We start from the raw sequence: 16,994 nt of genomic DNA on the forward strand, positions 1-16,994 counted from the left end.
TGCACAAAAGCACAGCTGTGAAAGACTGTCTGAAGGCTTAAGACATCAAAATAGCGTGAATGATTGGGACAGAGATCCTTGGCTGTTAATTTGAATGTGTGAATAAGGGATTGCGATAATGTACAATGTATTGCATCTAAGCTTTAGAGTAGAATAGAAAGGCTCCAGGGTTTTGGTTTTTTAAGAGTGTGTGTGAGGGCTTGGGGCTTTTGAACAGGAAGTATGTGTGGTGAAGACAGTGGATTCACCCTCATTCGGCTGACGAGGGAAATAAAATACTCCAAACCGCAGAGAGAGGGGGAGAAAGGGAAACAGAGACGGGGTGGAACATTGAGACGAAGTGAGTCAGGACTTAAACCCACTGACCCTCTAACAATGACATCAGTGAGACAAGCACAACATTTGGAAACAAACAATGTCACTTGGTCCGAGTGGTAAATAGACACCATGGAGTTCAGAAACTATAAACGCTGGTTCGCATTCGTTCTCACTCACTCACTCACTCTCAGTCTCTCACTCTCTCTCACACACTCTCTCTCTCTCTCACTCTCTCTCACGAACATGAACATGAACATGCTACTCTTCCCTTAAACTGACATACTTGCATGGACTTGCAGGCAACAGCCCTGGCAGTAGAGCAGAGGGGAGGTACCATCTTCCTGCAGCAGAGGGTTAGTGGGAGTTGGGGGGCAGTTCTGCTCCCGGAAAGAGAAGCAGATCTCGGGAACCAGGGGCTTGGTCCTCCTCAATGCTCCACAGGGAGGTGTGGGGCCGTCCATTGCAGAAGGAGATTTAGAGGTGTCCTTAGCTGTGATAGGTTTATTATCCTCTGCTTTGTCTTCAGCCTATCGGAGGAAGGGACCGGGTCATTTGCATGTTCTTATGACCTAATTGAACTGGATTATTTTACAGTGAGTGGGGGATAAAATGTTTCCCCTTCTGCTTTGTAATAAAAGTTGTTATTCAGAATGACAATTTAGCCAGTGGCAAATTACATACTGTACTATATTAAGTAATGATAATATGGAAAAGCTGTGTGATCATCATCTGTGGGCTTATCATTATTGTCACTTTTAGCATCATTTACATACAATTATTAACACAAACAGTTGTGATCTACCTTAATGTTTCTTTATGAATGTCCATTATGCTGCATTCTTACAGTAAGCAAGGTACATGTATCATTAAATCGGCTGAAGTGGGAAAAGTGGAGACCAAATAACCTCCTGATACGACATAACAAAAGCCTCTTTGATTGGCTTGTGGAGTCTTTGCTTTTTCCATCATTGTATGAGTTGATGTTACCACGAACTCATTAGCACTGTCTTTGTCCAAAACTGACTAGTGACACCGACAAGTGTGTGCTTAGTTGATTAACTAAAAGTATAGTCACAGCAAATTCAGCCTCATGTATGAATAGTAAGATACTGTACAAGTTCTAAGTGTCTCTCCAGTCTGGACTTAAATTAAGTATCAACCTGCGAGTCTGCTGAAAAACTGTGAGCTTTACTTATGTGTGGTGGGTAAAAAAAAATTACAGACATTTGTGCTTCAAACAGGATTAGAGTTACAGAGTAGCACAGGTAATACTGACATCCCCCCACTTCCCCTGAAGTGAAGAAAATAAAAGCCGCCAAAATGGAGCAGATCACATTCACAGTATGAGATCTGCTAGGAGTAGCTAGGAGATGCGAGCATAAATTCTCAATAGAACCATGTTGCAATACATATCGTAAAGTCACTATTGTAAATGCATTTTAGACAGAGCATCTACCAAATGACACTAATCATATATGGGTGTTGAACTCCCCTTTACCTGATAATAGGGCATGAAGAGTGTGCACACAGCACAGTATGGCTGCATGGTGGCTGCATGAGCATTGTACTCCCTCTCTGTTGTGAAGCAACTCTTTCTGTTCTGCCACAGGTAGATGAGGGGCTTTGCCCACGCTTCCATTTCCTGCTGCTCCTCCTCCTCTGCCAGGCTTGCTTCAGGGGGCTCTAATCGGAGAAACAATAAAGCCTTATAACCATGCAATCACTTACCTATTCAACCTGTGCTTCTTTTAATATGAGCCAGATGATGATTCATGTTCATGCAACACACATAAAATTAAAATCTCCTGCCCGGTCCCAGGTTAATTAAGCCTATTCTGAATCTGAAATAATCACGTGGCCCGAATATAAAAAAGAGAATGCATCATTCTAACAATTGACTTCTGCAGTATTAATACACGTGTAGACAAAGTCAGGTCTATTTCATCCAGAGTGGTGACAATTTCCTCCAGTGACTTGAAAAGTATTTTTACTGAATAGGCGCCTGTCTGTTTACAAAATTGCCCATAATAATTAAGGGCTCCCATCATCGTAAAACAGCCATGGTCATTTCTTACTCCCAGATAAACAACTACAATGGCTGCTGAATTATTCATCCTTTTTCACAACCATGGAGATGATGAATGTGACCCTGTGTGTGTATGCACATTAGAAGTTGTTAATGGAGGGCCCTCCCTCCTACCCCGTTAAAACCATGAAAACAAATGGAGTATCTATCACCAGGTCATTTTACTGTGGTAGGCCCCAGAATTAAATATGTTTGGTTTATGTGTGCATTGACGTCAGAAGAACCATTTTGGGGGACATAAAATTTGAAAAATGAGGAGGGGAAGTGGGGACCACAGCGCGGAATGATTCATTGTGGGAAAACACAAGTGTAATCTGACTGTAATTAATATGTGTTAAGTTTGATATCAATGGTGTTAAGACGACAAAGTAAATTATATTACTTGTAAGAATATTTTCTTTTAAGACAACTTTTACAAAGTAAATTTCATGGTTTTTAATCTACAAACCCAATTAGTCTAAAAAAATAAATAAATAAATAAAATAAAAAATAAAAATCGTTATGGCAACTGTATTCTGGTTCACTGCAATGCAACCAAAAGAAGTCAAAGGAACATGGTCTCTGGCCTGGTGCCACCCACTATGCACCACTAACCACAACAGGAAATGTCCCTGGGCTTTTATTGAAATGAGCATGACTCTTGGCTTACACTGTGTGCATGTGTCGCTGTCTGAATGTTGGAGTCTTTACAAGGACAAACCCTAGCAATACCTTTCAATTAACTGTGTAAACTGCGCTATGTGTGTGCATGTGTGTGTATGTGTGTTTGAATGTGCCCACCATCGTCACTGGCAGCCTGTTGTTTGACAGCAGTGGGTACAGCCCTGGCGGTTGGTTTCCTGAGTGGGTGACGCCAGCTCTTAGTGGTCCTCTTCACTGACGGGGCGGGGTACTGGCATAGACAGGCATCATGGGAAGGTGTTAAGAGTGCAAATAATTTCTATTTGTACAAAATGTGAGCAAAAGTCTGAAAGCCTATTATTGTGTGCAAAGAAGACTCACAGCACAAACCTCCCCGGGTTCCAGGCCTGATTGCTCGCACTCATAATTACATGTATCATTTTCCTCCTCTTCTTCTACTTCTTCTTCCTCCTCCTCTTCTTCATCAGATGAGTCACTACTACTCTCTCCCTTGGCACTACTTTGCTGCTCTGCCTCTTCACCATCAGATCCCCCTTCTTCCATATCAGAAACCCCATCCTGTTCTCCTCCTTCCATCTGGAGAGGTGAAGCAGCACTATCTGAGTGTAGGCTCTCCTCTGCCTCCCTTTGTCTCCCCAGCTCCCTGCACAGGGACAGGGCTTCAGGCCCATCCACTTCATCTCTTTGCAGCTCATAATCTCCACAAAGCCCCAGGGGCTCAATAGCACCGACTGAAACAAGAGAAGTGGGCTCGAGCTGGGCCCAGGTGAGAGGTCCACCTTCTTCTTCCTGGTTCTCTGACTCTCTGAGGTCCTGTTCAGGGTCCTCCAGGTCTGTGACCTCTTTGCACTGAGGTTCAGTCCACATGGTGTAAGGTAGAGGGTCATGGGTGAAGTCAGAAGGGAGCTCTGGATGCAGACTCTGGATAAGAACTGCGGGATTTTGGGAGTTGAAGTTTTTCCAGATGCTGCTGGAAAAGGTTTTGGGCTCCATGTATGGGTTCTGGGATGTACAATGGGAAGGGGAGTATGTAGTGTGTTGGTGGAGTTGTAATGCTGAGTGGCTGTCACTTTGAGTGCATAACAGAGGTGCAGGGGGTGGAAGGTTATTGTTTGAGGTACCAGGTAACAGTTGGCCAGCACTGTTCACACTGAAAGCACCGTCTCTCCGAGCTGGGTCTTTGAAGTTATGTGGTAAATTGGGTTGCTGCTCTCTTTGAGGTGCATTGATCTGAACTAGCTGGCCGGTGTTGGCATCGCTCTGTCCAGGAGTAAGATTTTCCAGCTCTGGTGGATCCTTTTCTGCAGCAACTGCAGACATTATTAGCATTTCGTGGACACCACCAGATGTTATTTTGTGCATACCACTGGCAGTTAAATGAGCCGTGTTTCCCTCTAAACCAGACATTGCTGCCGCATCACAATTATATGGAGAATCTAAATGCCAGTTGTTGGCATGTTCTGCTGGACGAAGTTCTGCTGACATCATTGAAACAGCCTCTTTCCCTTCCTGATTGACTCCCTGTGAGGATGGAGACCCAGTTGGCGTCTCCCTCTGAAGCACAGGTGCAATCTGGTTACTGCATGATCTAGACTTTGGGAAGTCATTTTGCCCATCCTCAGCAGGGGTGAGGGAGGGCATCTCTTGGGTCAGTACAGGGGGCAAAGGGGAAATTCCAACCTTATCTGCTAGCTCAGGGGTGAGTTGTGGCATATCCACTAAATTACTGTGTAGAAGAGGAGGGAAAAGATTCTCGTCAGTGCAGCTTTTCCCTAAACTGCAATTTTGTTGTGAGGGGGCTAGAGAGCTGCATGATGTGTAACTATCCCCCTCTGCTGGCTCACTTTTGAGATCATAAAGTGCTTCAGTAGTGGATTGCAGTTTCATATGTTTTGGATCAACAACTGTGTCCATTTTTTCTGTTTTGTCAGTGTTGTTAGTGTCCTCTTCGGTACCCGTGTCCATGCTGATGGTAGTGTTGGATTTTCGGCTTAAAGTTTCCTCTCGACATGAGGAACACGATGTCTGAGCTTTAGAGTCAGGGGGACACGACCCCGTCACAGTGTCAGCAGACGTGCTTATGTGGGAAGATGAGCTGAGTTTGTAGTCTTCCAGGCATGGGATCCTGATAGAGCAGTCTGTACAAGTTGAGAGGTCACGAGGTTCAGAAGAGCAACACCTTGACTCGTTACTTCCCGGAAGCTTCCGAGTAGCCTCAGGCGGTGGTCTGAGTCCTTCGGGAGTCCTGCTTGTGACCCCTGGCCCTGAGAGGTATTGAGGGTCAAGATGAGTGACTGTTTCTGCCTTTAAGTCACTCTTCACTGGTGAATCGGGGGCGCTGGTGTGAGAGTTATGGGATGGCTCTTTATTAGAAAACCCCAAACTTTTACTCTCCACACGATTCACCTTGACCACACACATCTGTCTGCAAGGACCTGTCGAAGATAGAAAAACATTTTAAATCTGCCATCAAATAAAAAATAAAATAGACACTCAGGCAACTGTCTCAATCACACACGTTAACTCACTATCAGCGCACTTCAAGCATTCTTCTGATCAAAGTGATATGCAAAGCCTCAAACACCTATCATTGTCATCAGTCAGACTCTTACCTGGAAGCTGAACAAGGTTTTGATTCTGGTTTTGCTTTGACTCAGTTTCCTTTTTCTTCTCCTTCTCTTCGTCATGGCAAGTTGTCCCTGCAACAGATTTTCGCACCTTTGGCCCGGGTGGACCACTCAGAGCTTTCCTCTTGTTGCTGTTCAATGCCGAGTTCCCATCCAAGCCAACCGGCTCCTCTGTGGTTCTGAGGCGCTTGGAGCGCATACGAGAGTGATTACTGATGTAAAAAAGGAGGAGAGATCAGTAAAGACTGAGACTTAAAACCCTGATTAGAAAAGCAATGAAAGCAAATATAGAATTTGGTGACTTAGGAGACAAGGGAAGTGTTGCCAAATGCTTCTGGCCAATTACATTACCGGTAACTGTACCAAGGCCCCCAATCACCAAATGATCACTATATAATGCATATCCAAATGTTGCAATACATTTTTCTTCACCCACTGTTTAGCACCGCTCCTACTCTGGGCTAAACCTCCACAAGCACATTCATCTGCAGCACACTATTCTCCGTAACAATATAGTATTGAAAGGAATATAGTACCCTTTATTATTAGACTTGGTCTTACGGCGCCTCTGTAACCAGCTCTGCAGCTCTGGTGTTGTACTCGGAGTGGCAAGTGTGTGGTCAACAGGCGTTGAATCTTTGCCCAGCATCCATGTAGCATACCGGTCAGGTTGAAAACGCTTCACAAAGGGTTCCATGGATATCTTTACCATGTCCTTGCTACACGTGCACTATAAAATGGAAAGAGTAGGTCGTAAAAGGTTCTCTCCTTTAGTAAAACATAGAAGCCTTGCTTTGTGCATAAGTGCACACAACTGTGTTGATTTGTAAGGCTAAATTACAATATATTCTGATACTATGTGACCTTAATTTGACCTAGAATTTATTATATTTAAATCACACTTCTTTGTCAGCCTTGCCAAAGACAAGCATTGGGACAGTTTAAAAAAAACAACAACAATTAGATTGACCTAAATGCAATTTTACCTGTGTAGCAACCTTGCCATAGTCTATCCAGCGCACAGTGGCAAAATTGGTGGACTCCGCACAGTTAAACCCATGATTGAATCCAGCGTGGTAACCATAGGGGAAGGTGATCATGAACTCTCCAGGTTCCTGAGTAATCTGAGCGTTTATTATCACAAGGTAGAAAGACAGAGGGAGACAGATTGGTTTATAAGAAAAGATGAGTGACAAAACTCTAAATTGTCCTTTTGATTTTTTTTTTTTTTTTTTTTTTTTTTTTTTTAATGATCAAATACCAGAAAAGAAATGACATAACTAAAATTAGCCACTGCAGATTTTTGCAATCAATCAAAGCACTGCTTATTTTAGTGGCAGGAAAAGCTGTTTTCACAAAGTTTTAAATAAAGGATGAATAAATGGCATGAAAAGGAGGACCGAGAGTAATTTTTCAAAGGGGTTGAGAGCCTACCTTATCAAAGGGAATGCCATACTTCTTCAGTATGGAGGGGGAGATTAGAGTCATCTTGTGGCGAAGAAAAGCCTCACACCCCTTAAAGCTGTTGGGGAAAAAACCTGACACACACAGACACACACACAGACACAGAGACAGAGAGACACACACACACACACACACACACACACACACACACACACACACACACACACACACACATACACACACACACACACACACACACAGACAGACAGACAGACAGAGAGAGAGCGAGACACACGCGCGCACACACACGCGCGTGCGCACACACACACTGTGAGAGACTTATCCAGTTAAAAAAGAGAAACAAATGAATAAAAGGCCAAACTACGCTAAGTGAACTGTGGGCTACCGATCTTTCATTATTTAAAGAGCACGTGAGAAATTTCATTCATTAGAGCAACTAATGACTTATTTTCATTATTAACTCAACTTAAACATACTTACTTCATCTGACAGACAGTGAAATAACCCGAACAGTAAACAGTTTATAATGAATGAAACTATAACAAGGAAAATAACTATATTTTTATCTGAGAATGACTTTAACAACTTATCAGACGTCATCAGTTAATTTCATATCTATCAATTTGTTGATTAACCATGCAATCATTTCAGCATTAATTTTCATGCAGCAAGATTTGTAGCCATCCAAGACTTGCTCTAAATTAGTTTTTAATCAGTTTAGCTTAGTTTGCTGAATGGATGTCTGTCACAACTGTTGAAGGCACATTATCTCAGGGTCCACAGCCACTTTTGGAGTTGTTGCAGTACAAACCATGAATGGGAGGTACAAACATCAAAAAGCACAACTCAGTAAAGCTGTTCCAATTTCAATCAAATCTAATGCATGGACATCCTCCACCCCTCCGACAGCATTTCAATTGGTAAAACACGTTACAATGAGTGCCAGTTTTACTAAAGCTCACAGCAGTGTTGCCCTGGACTTTTCTAAGGGTTGCAGGATACAAACAGAAAAGCCAAACCGGCTACAAAGACAGCAATCTCTATTTACCAAACAGACCAAGAAGGCCAAAGCTGCAGTGAAGGCATCATTTAAATTGGCAAGCATCCTAACCAAGCACAAGAAGGCCTTCACTGAGGGCAGGATGATAAAGGAGGCCATGACTGCGGTGGCTGAAGTTAACTTCTTCAAAGACAATAAATGTAAGAGACTTCTCTCTTGACAGATGGACATTTAGATGGCTCCATCAGAGTGACCCCTAAGTGGATACACTCTAGAATATGTCTTTCTTGTTGACCCCATGCAGCAGCAATCCTCTTAATCACTGCAGGAAAGACTGAATGACTTGTGAAGAAGGTGGATCAAGAAAGAAATGGACCGGAAAATACAAGTAATAAGTCAACTCTTGTATTCTATGAGTGTGGAGGTATTTTAAGTAATACATTTTGTGAGCTTGACACAAAGACATCAAAACATACATACAGATAACGTGTCACTGAATTAAATTTAGGATGTTTTTGGTTTTATTATCTGGGTGTTTACACAAAAAAGTAAGTCACTGGTTTATAACTAGTAATGTAAGACATGAGTAGCTCTCAATGACTTTCATTTTGTAATAATAGCTCTGAGAGGAAATAAGGTTGTAAAAACCTGCTCTACGTTTCCAAGCTTACCAAGCTAGAAATAAATGCATTTTACATTAACTTCATATGGGCTTATTCACGTACAATTTTGTTAACACACCGAGTGTCTTTATACAATTTACACCTCAACCAGGAGCCATTCTTTCATGCAAGTAGACAGAGTTCATTAGCATTCTGCGTCTTAAGCTTTCCCATTACCTCAAGTGCCCTCTTGTTGACAGATTAATTTGTGAGTCACACTTTGTTGTACTAATGCAGACCTGCCTCTGTATACTGCAATCGTGATTTAATAATTATTTAATTACCTCACCCAACTCCCATTTATACAGAGAATACAAAGAATATGAATTATTCTTTTACCTGTAGCCAGACGCTCCAGTCTCTTGCCATGCTCAGGGGGGATGGCATACCTGTTAGAAAAAGGGATATCGAGCAGTTGGAGAGTTATTTTTGACTGTGAATGTGAAATTCTAAACATGCATTGTTAATTATGCCGACAGTGTAGCATACAATGACAGCTGCAAGCAAATGCTCAAGAAGTTTTTACAATTTCAAGACTGCCATCAAGTGGCGGATAAATGAATAATTGCATGAAGGCTTATAAACCCTTTCCAACACCGCACTGTTAATAAATATGAAATCATTACAATATACAGAGAGATTCCTTGATGCCTACATATGTTCATATTTCCTGTACAATCTATCCATAATCTGCATGCGGTTATATTTTCCAGGCAGATGTTGTCCATTTAAAATTTAGACTATCTAATGTATTAATAAATCTTTGGCTGTAGAATATTTCATGAACAGTAGCCATATCTCTGACAGGGAGAAAATAACCCTCACTGATTGCTGCTGATTTATGAGTTCACAGAATATTAAATTGACCTTATTCTGCATTTCCTTGTGACATGCTGCTGCTGCAATCTGAATGCAAGCTATTCCCCAAATTCCCGGCAAGAAACCCAAGGAGCCCAACAGAATTCCCTCGAGGTTTGACTACAGGCATTCCATTTGACTCATACCATCCGCCCTGCGGTCTGTGGCATTTTTATCATCTTATCACCCGTCAGCTTAACACAGCAGTGAGAGACAGGGCGAGGGAAGCTCAGGTAAGGGTGACACAGAGAGTTGGAGAGCGTAAGGGATTGAGAGGAGGTGAAAGAGGTGCATCTTTAAGCTGCTTCCCTCCAGGGACGAGATGTCAAAACAGCAGCAAGATGAAAGAATGAACGTCAGCGTGTGTACTAGATGATAACGGTATGCATGTGTGTGGGTACTTTGCACACTAGGCTGCTCTTTTTGAGTGTTTATGTCTGTTTCGGTGTGTATGTGTGTCACCGTCTGGCTGTGACACTGATCCCTGTGGGTTTGCGGGGCTCACTGCTCTAATGAGCAGAACTCCCTCCAGGGCAAGAGAGCGACATGGAGCAAACCAAGCTGACAAAGAAATAAAAAAAGGAAACTTCCTTTTGATTTACCTGCATTTTTCACCTCATCTTTCACTTTATCATTTTAATCCTAACCGCCTAATAACGAAGACCATTAATGTCCTCCCAGACATACCAGTTAGACCTGTGTAATACACTGAAGTGAACGTCAAACCATGTACTCTGGACTATGAAGTATTTTCCAAGAGTATCAAAAAAGTTGATTTGACACATTAGAGAAAAGAAATCTGCCATCTGGGAATTTAAAACTGATCTTTCTCATTGTTATTATATTATATTATGAATTAATTTCAATATTAAAAAAATCTCAATAAACTGGTAAAAAAAACTTTAACTTGGAAGTGGAGAATGAGCAACAGAAAGAAAGTGGTGGTAGTAGTTAGTAGTAGTAGTAGTATAGTAGTAGTAGTAGTAATAATAATAATAATAATAATAATAATAAGACTAGAAGTGGCAAGTAGTTTGTTGTTTTTTGTGTTGTTGTATTTTTGGCAAATCTACAGAAACTGTGGTTTCAGTTGGCTGGTTGTAATAAAACCGTTTTCCTTGCTCCATTGTGCAAAGACAGCTTCCAAGAAATCAAACCGTATGTTTGCACCCTTGGAGAATAACAGCTCTACACACACACTCCCTCCCTCCCTGGACATGCAGTCTGATTCCTACTGCCCCATATGTTGTACCTTTTCTATTCTCACAAGCATTTAGACTCTTCTAATAGTCAATTAGTGCAGGGGACCTCCTCTTCAGTGTGCAAATGAGAACTAAGGGATCAAAACCCTCAAGCCATGTGCAACAGAATTGCCATGCAAATCAAATGAAACCTGTGACCTAAGTGATGCACAATATACTTAATATAATGTGTACTCTGCCCTGTATTTCCTTCACACGTCATTAGTTTTTCAGACTTTGAAGGATCCCACATTGACTTTTAAGATCCAAACATCGATCAGTGCATTTCTGCCTTTCCTCAGTAAACATGTTACGTGTGCACTGTGTGTTCTCTGTGTGTGTGTGTGTGTGTGTGTGTGTGTGTGTGTGTGCGCGCGCAGTGGAAATCAATTATAATGTACACACAAAGGTTTATTTTAAGTTAAAGAGCGTCGTTCATGATATTGGACTATTCTGGCCACCCTTACAACACTCGACCTGAGTAGTTACAGTATCTGTGGATGTTTATGGAACTGTTGTGACTTACAGTAGAATGATTAACTTCGCTGACATTCATAGACAATCCCGACAATACTGATACAAGAGGGACAGACTAAAAAAAAAAAAAAAAAAAGACTGACATGAGATGGGTTTGTGTTTGTTTACTAGATACTATCGCTGGCTACAAGATATGAAGCCATAGAAGTAAAGTGAACAGTGTTCAGTTTCTGTTTTATGGAGTCTGTCTTTGCCAGGTAGCTAATGCTAGCTAATGTTATCAGATGTAACTCAAACATCAAGAATGGAACCAAACTTAAATTCGATCAAGACATCAATAACAACATCGAACCATAGTCCTTCACAAGAAATACACTTCATGCAGAAACAGTGACGAGGCTAAATTTAGCTGATAGTTGTCTTAATATTCCAGTACCATTCTAGCTACCTGCACTCTCCCTGTACAATTTTTTTTTTTTTTTTTTTTTTTTTTTTTTTAAATAACTTGTACCTTGGTGTTTAAAATCACACGGCTGTCCTAAAAGCCAAAACCGTAAAAAGATTGAATTGTCAGGATAACATAAAAAGTATTAAAGCTTACTTCCATTATGGTCCCAAGAGAATGACAAAATGCCAGAGATAGGAAGTCAAATAAATCAAGTTTACTGTAAATAACGGGCATGAGATGCAGTGTTTAAAGATATCAATGGTATCCATAGTAACAAGCATCATTCACCCCAGAATAGTAAGTGGATGTGAGCATACTGTAGAGGCTAGGCATTACAAGTATAGCTTACAAGTGCCAAACTTGTAAACAAATACATTTGTGAAAACGGTACCCTTGAATTCTGTTGTAAAAATGAAGTTTAAGTGGAGTTGATGTACTGGATTATATTATGTTGCAAAATTGGGTCTTCTTTATGCATTTACCCCTCGTCTCTAAAACACTGTCCGACACTCACCAGGACTTGGGCTCTCCAAAGTGAAGGTAGTTGATGCTGTATAGGTCCATATCTTCTGTATGCCAGGAGAAGGTGGTCTTCCACATACCAAAGTAAAGATATGGAGTGTTCACCCCCTGTATGGAAACACCACAGTCCTCCTCGATAACATCCAAGATGGAGTTAAGGTGGCCAATGTTCCACTCCTCTACATCCTGGGAAATCAGAAGCAGGGGTTCGACTGGGTTACAGATTGTTATGCAGTTTGCTATACAAGAAAGTTCAATCAGTTCATCTGGACACAAAGTTTATATGGAGAACTGTTTCACTTCATCAGTATCAGCTGACTGCATCGTCCTTGTTCATGTATGTTCCTATTGATGAAGCTATAGAAATATTTAGTATGAAATTGAAACATTGCAGTGGGACTGCCCTTAACCTGACCAAGTGTGTCTGCTTCTGCAGCTGTGTCTCCAGTCCACATACTTCACATATGGGGTGCAGTACTACAGGCAGAAATGTAGGTGTGCTAAGGGCAACTACTTTTACCCATTGTTGCCAACTTGTTCATGGAGGAAGTAGAAAGGCTGGCTCATACGATGTATTCAGGGACCTCGCTTTGCCATTGGGTCAGATATGTGAACGAGCCCAGGGTTCAAATTAAATCTCAGGAAGTACCACAGAGCTGACAGCATCCTCATTGAAACAGCTGCCAAGCAACTTGAGAAATCACACATTAAGCAGGACCTGGGTAAATCTGTTTATATGAACTGGGCAGTCGTGAAGACCGAGAAGATGCTCAAACAGAGAGGAGAGGGACAACTGCTGTCTAAGCATAAACCAGTGGTGGTGATCCCATGCGTGGCGAGAGTGTCAAAACAATTGAGACTTATATTTTCCAAACACAGTGTCTCGGTAGCTTTCAACTCTCAAAACCGCCGGTGCTAGAAATTGGTCCCCCCTGGGGATCAGGTCCCCCAGCACAAACAGAGCAATATAGTGTACACTATTAAATGCTGGGAGGACTGTCGTGAAATAAACACTGCAGAAATCAAACAGCCGCTGGCAACGCCGATGGCTCAACATGGAAGAGCTACCTCGTAAGGCCAGGACTCTGTGGTCTAAACCATCAAGCAGTTCTTTCAGGGTTGAGGACATGTACAAACTTGACATGGAGGAAAGCTGTTTTGAATAGGGAGCCAAAGAGGCTATCAGACTGAATAGAGAAAAATGATCCCTGAAACCAAGGAGGGGGCTTAGGAGAGCATTACAACACTGTAAGTGCAGCTATTCCCAGATCCTTAGTGACTGGCCCATTGTAATTAATGATTTAACCAATTTACATACGAAACCGATCGCCAGTCTCATTGATTTGCAACTGTGTTGTTTCTAAAGTTTGGAATACCTGCCGTCAGCTCAGTCTGATGTGAAACATTTCTGCTACTAAACTTTGGTTCCAGATTATTCCTGGGCAAACATCGGGGCAGTGGATAATGGCATATTAAAATCCAATGAGTATCAGCTATGTAAAGAATACAGTTTTTCATTGTTCTCCTGGTTAACAAATCTTCACAGCCCCAATCCATTAAAACACTTGGACCAAAACCTAACAAGCAGTATTGAACATGGGTCAAGGTTGAAGTGGAAAACAACAAAATCAGTACTTTCAAATAATAAACATCCCCATGATGACAGTGGGAACCAGTGAGCAAAAAAGATAATGCCACTCTTAGGGGAATATGTTTATTTAAACAAATGTCAAGTGTCCCGACGCTTCTAAAGTGTTGCTGTTGAAAAGTGTTGCTTTGTGAAAAATTCAGTTGTTCAAGCCAGGGATAAAGACATTTTGTCTATGCTTCAGGCAACTCATCTCTTTCCAGAAACTGTGAAATTACAGTGCTAGGATATTGTAGTCTCTGTGTTGCTTGCAGACCATTCAACCTTTATTTTTTTCAGAATTGCTTCAATTGATTAAAATGACTGTTTTTAAGGTTTGAGGCAAAAACAAGATGTGGACAATCCTAAATAAGTTTCATACAAGTTTTCATTGCCAATGCAAACAGCCAACCTAGAGCCTATTTGCATGATTTGACAAATTTTTTTTCCAGAGGGCAGAACTAATTATAGAACTGAAACGCCATCTACCTCATCATAGAGGCTGCCGCTGACATCAGCACCGTATATGGGTGAGACAAAAGTGAGGTTCTTCCAATATTTCCTCTCCAGGTCTTCATAGTTCAGGTAGCGAGGCGTACAGTACCTGTGTGGAGAAATTAATTACATTTAGGACGGCAAAATAACCACCTGCAAACTCGTACAATGACAACTTTTTTTCTAATTACAAAATACAGCAACATTAAATATTTAAAAAAAGACACACGCAAAATGATACTAATGGTTAATATTTCTCTATTACTGTGGCCCTGAAAGCTCATAGCACTGCAGCTCAATGAAAGACATGCAAATAGACAAGACACAAAAAATTTTCCTCTATATGAGAACACATATGCAGCATTTGTCTGCAGAATTGCATCGCAAATTCAGACAACACAACATTACAAAAACTCTGTGTTTCAGAAATGCGTTGTGTTGTCTGAATTTGCGGTGGGTTTCTAAATGTTGTGCATGTGTTGTTAACTTGATAAAGATGTTTTGTCTATTTTCGTGTACTTCCTTAAGTTGCAGTGGGTTGAACTCATAGTCACCATATTCTAATACTATTGGACAGCTTGCCAGCTAACCAGTTACCTTGTGGTGATTACACTGCATTCTCAAAGCATATTTGTTTAAATGTCTGACGCAGGCTTTGCAGGTCAAAACTTATAACTCATAAAATCTTGGGAGTCAGGAAATTTTCTTGTGCATGCAGCCTCCCCTTTGCCCTAATTTTGTAATAATTTAGTCATTAGTTGGATTCTTACTATGGCAGCACCCGAATGTAATGTTTGCATGAATGTAGGAGCCCTTCTTCACCACTAATAAAACCAATAACGCACCAAAAACAACTATATAATACTCACATGTCACTGTTAGCTAGTCGCCTGAACTCCTGCACATTAAGAGGTTTCTTCTGGATGTTGTACTGAGTGAAGAGTCCTGACTGACCAGCCACCATCTGCTGAATGGGAGCATCGATCGTCAAATCATCGATATTGTCATAGGTACGACGGGGCTTCCAGCCTTTAGGAGGAATTACCTGAAGAAAAAACAGAGGAGTAAAGATTTATTATGAAAAATAAAACAAGAACACAGTCAGAATGTACAAATAAGGAGCATTTGATTAATAGGAACCATAGGTAGTTAATCCACAGTGTACAAATAGACCTCCACACAATTACTTATATACTTAGATATGTCACACTTTATGTCATTCTTTGCTTTCCTTTTTTCCCGTGATTGACTGAACACACCTTTGGTAAAAAAAAAAATTGTGCATCAGATGTCAAATTTTACAGACTGGGAAAAGCAAAATACTCCGAAGTTGAAATTTTGTCCAAGTGGAGATTCAAATCACCATCTACCTTAGCCAGGCCTGCGCGGTGAGCACCCTGAGACTCCATATAAGCCAGGTACTGGTTGAAGTCCTTGAACTCTTCCATGGTGGGCCTGAAGGTCATTATCTTGCAGGTGGGGTTTGCAGGGGAGTACACCTCTGCTCCCGCCATCCTGCCACCTCGCCTGCTATGATCTGGGGAGAAAAAAACAACAACAACAGATAAATATGTGCTCCAATATGATCTTGTATTTTAAAATGCTTTCTAAACAGTTATTACGGCAGTTACTGTGTAAGAGAAAAATGCTGTTTGGAAAGAGCCATCACACACAAAATAAAAATCTTTAAAAAAAATAAAAAAGAAAAGGTACTGTAACTGTCCTGAACCACATGGATGGATGAAAACAGTATTTGAAGACAACTTAAATTTGGTTTATCTTAATTTTCAATGCACTTTAATTATAACCAAATTTATATAACAATATCAACTAGTTTTTTTTTCCTCTTTCGATTTCGCTATATTGTTCACTGGATTCATTTTTAGTCTTGTACTTATTACTGGAAATAATTTACACGGGGACTATGGGCCAGTTGGTTAGGTGACCATTTTTACCACTAGATGGAGGTAGAGATTCGACAAATGTCGATTTGATCCTTTGATCCTTGCCGATGCCAACAACCCCTTTCAGATTTTAGTCCCATCCACCCATCCCACTCCCAACTCTGACTTTACTGTGCACTCAGACAAAGGATCACATTTCCCCCGAGTGAAGTCATTATGATTATTGATCTTATAGTTCTACATACGGCTTACTTCACTGTAATATAGTTGCATGCGACCCGATTATGTAACAGGCAATTAGATGCTGAAACAAGTTTTTGAAAAAAAAAGAAAAAAAAAGAAAAAAGAAATCAACTGCAGTGCTTCAACACAATGTGTTTACAGCCTTACTCTTTGTCCGGATATTAAAGCAATCATTTTTAAAACGTGGATAACCTCCATCAGCCATGTTTGGCCTATTATTTAATAAACGTGTGAAGATGCCTGAGCAAATTAAATCTCAGCTGAACAGTTCTTTTACTTGTAACACGAGCGTCTGCAGCTTTGCCCATCTTTGTTGTCTGCCAGCCCGGCTAACTAGCCAGCTAGCCTACGTTTTGTTATGATGCCAAGTAATGGCTGAACAAACAGCGCAGCTCGCTCAGCTCAGCTGATGCGGTAAC

At 41.2% G+C, this 16,994-nt stretch overlaps 1 protein-coding gene across 8 annotated transcripts in view; it reads right to left on the reverse strand.

Annotated features, from left to right (window-relative positions):
• kdm4c (lysine (K)-specific demethylase 4C) overlaps positions 1–16,994 on the reverse strand; it is a 30,652-nt gene that overhangs the window by 12,852 nt on the left and 806 nt on the right. For 6 of the 8 annotated variants that reach the window (XM_069167671.1, XM_069167668.1, XM_069167670.1 and 3 more), the window contains exons 2-14: positions 15,799–15,965; positions 15,298–15,473; positions 14,423–14,537; positions 12,299–12,492; positions 9,100–9,149; positions 7,108–7,211; positions 6,660–6,797; positions 6,210–6,403; positions 5,659–5,885; positions 3,407–5,481; positions 3,185–3,296; positions 1,817–2,001; positions 602–845 (exon numbers count right to left, since the gene is read on the reverse strand). In XM_069167671.1, the coding sequence (XP_069023772.1) occupies positions 602–845; positions 1,817–2,001; positions 3,185–3,296; positions 3,407–5,481; positions 5,659–5,885; positions 6,210–6,403; positions 6,660–6,797; positions 7,108–7,211; positions 9,100–9,149; positions 12,299–12,492; positions 14,423–14,537; positions 15,298–15,473; positions 15,799–15,942 (3,958 nt within the window). In that variant the 5' untranslated portion in view covers positions 15,943–15,965. Of the gene's footprint in view, positions 1–601; positions 846–1,816; positions 2,002–3,184; positions 3,297–3,406; positions 5,482–5,658; positions 5,886–6,209; positions 6,404–6,659; positions 6,798–7,107; positions 7,212–9,099; positions 9,150–12,298; positions 12,493–14,422; positions 14,538–15,297; positions 15,474–15,638; positions 15,688–15,798; positions 15,966–16,994 lie in introns of those variants that run through there. The other 2 variants (XM_069167673.1, XM_069167669.1) reach the window with 2 other exon arrangements.

Source organism: Embiotoca jacksoni, unplaced genomic scaffold (genome assembly GCF_022577435.1).
Source record: "Embiotoca jacksoni isolate LCO1_2020_lvr unplaced genomic scaffold, fEmbJac1.0.p SCAF_4, whole genome shotgun sequence".
Classification (NCBI taxonomy): domain Eukaryota; kingdom Metazoa; phylum Chordata; class Actinopteri; family Embiotocidae; genus Embiotoca; species Embiotoca jacksoni.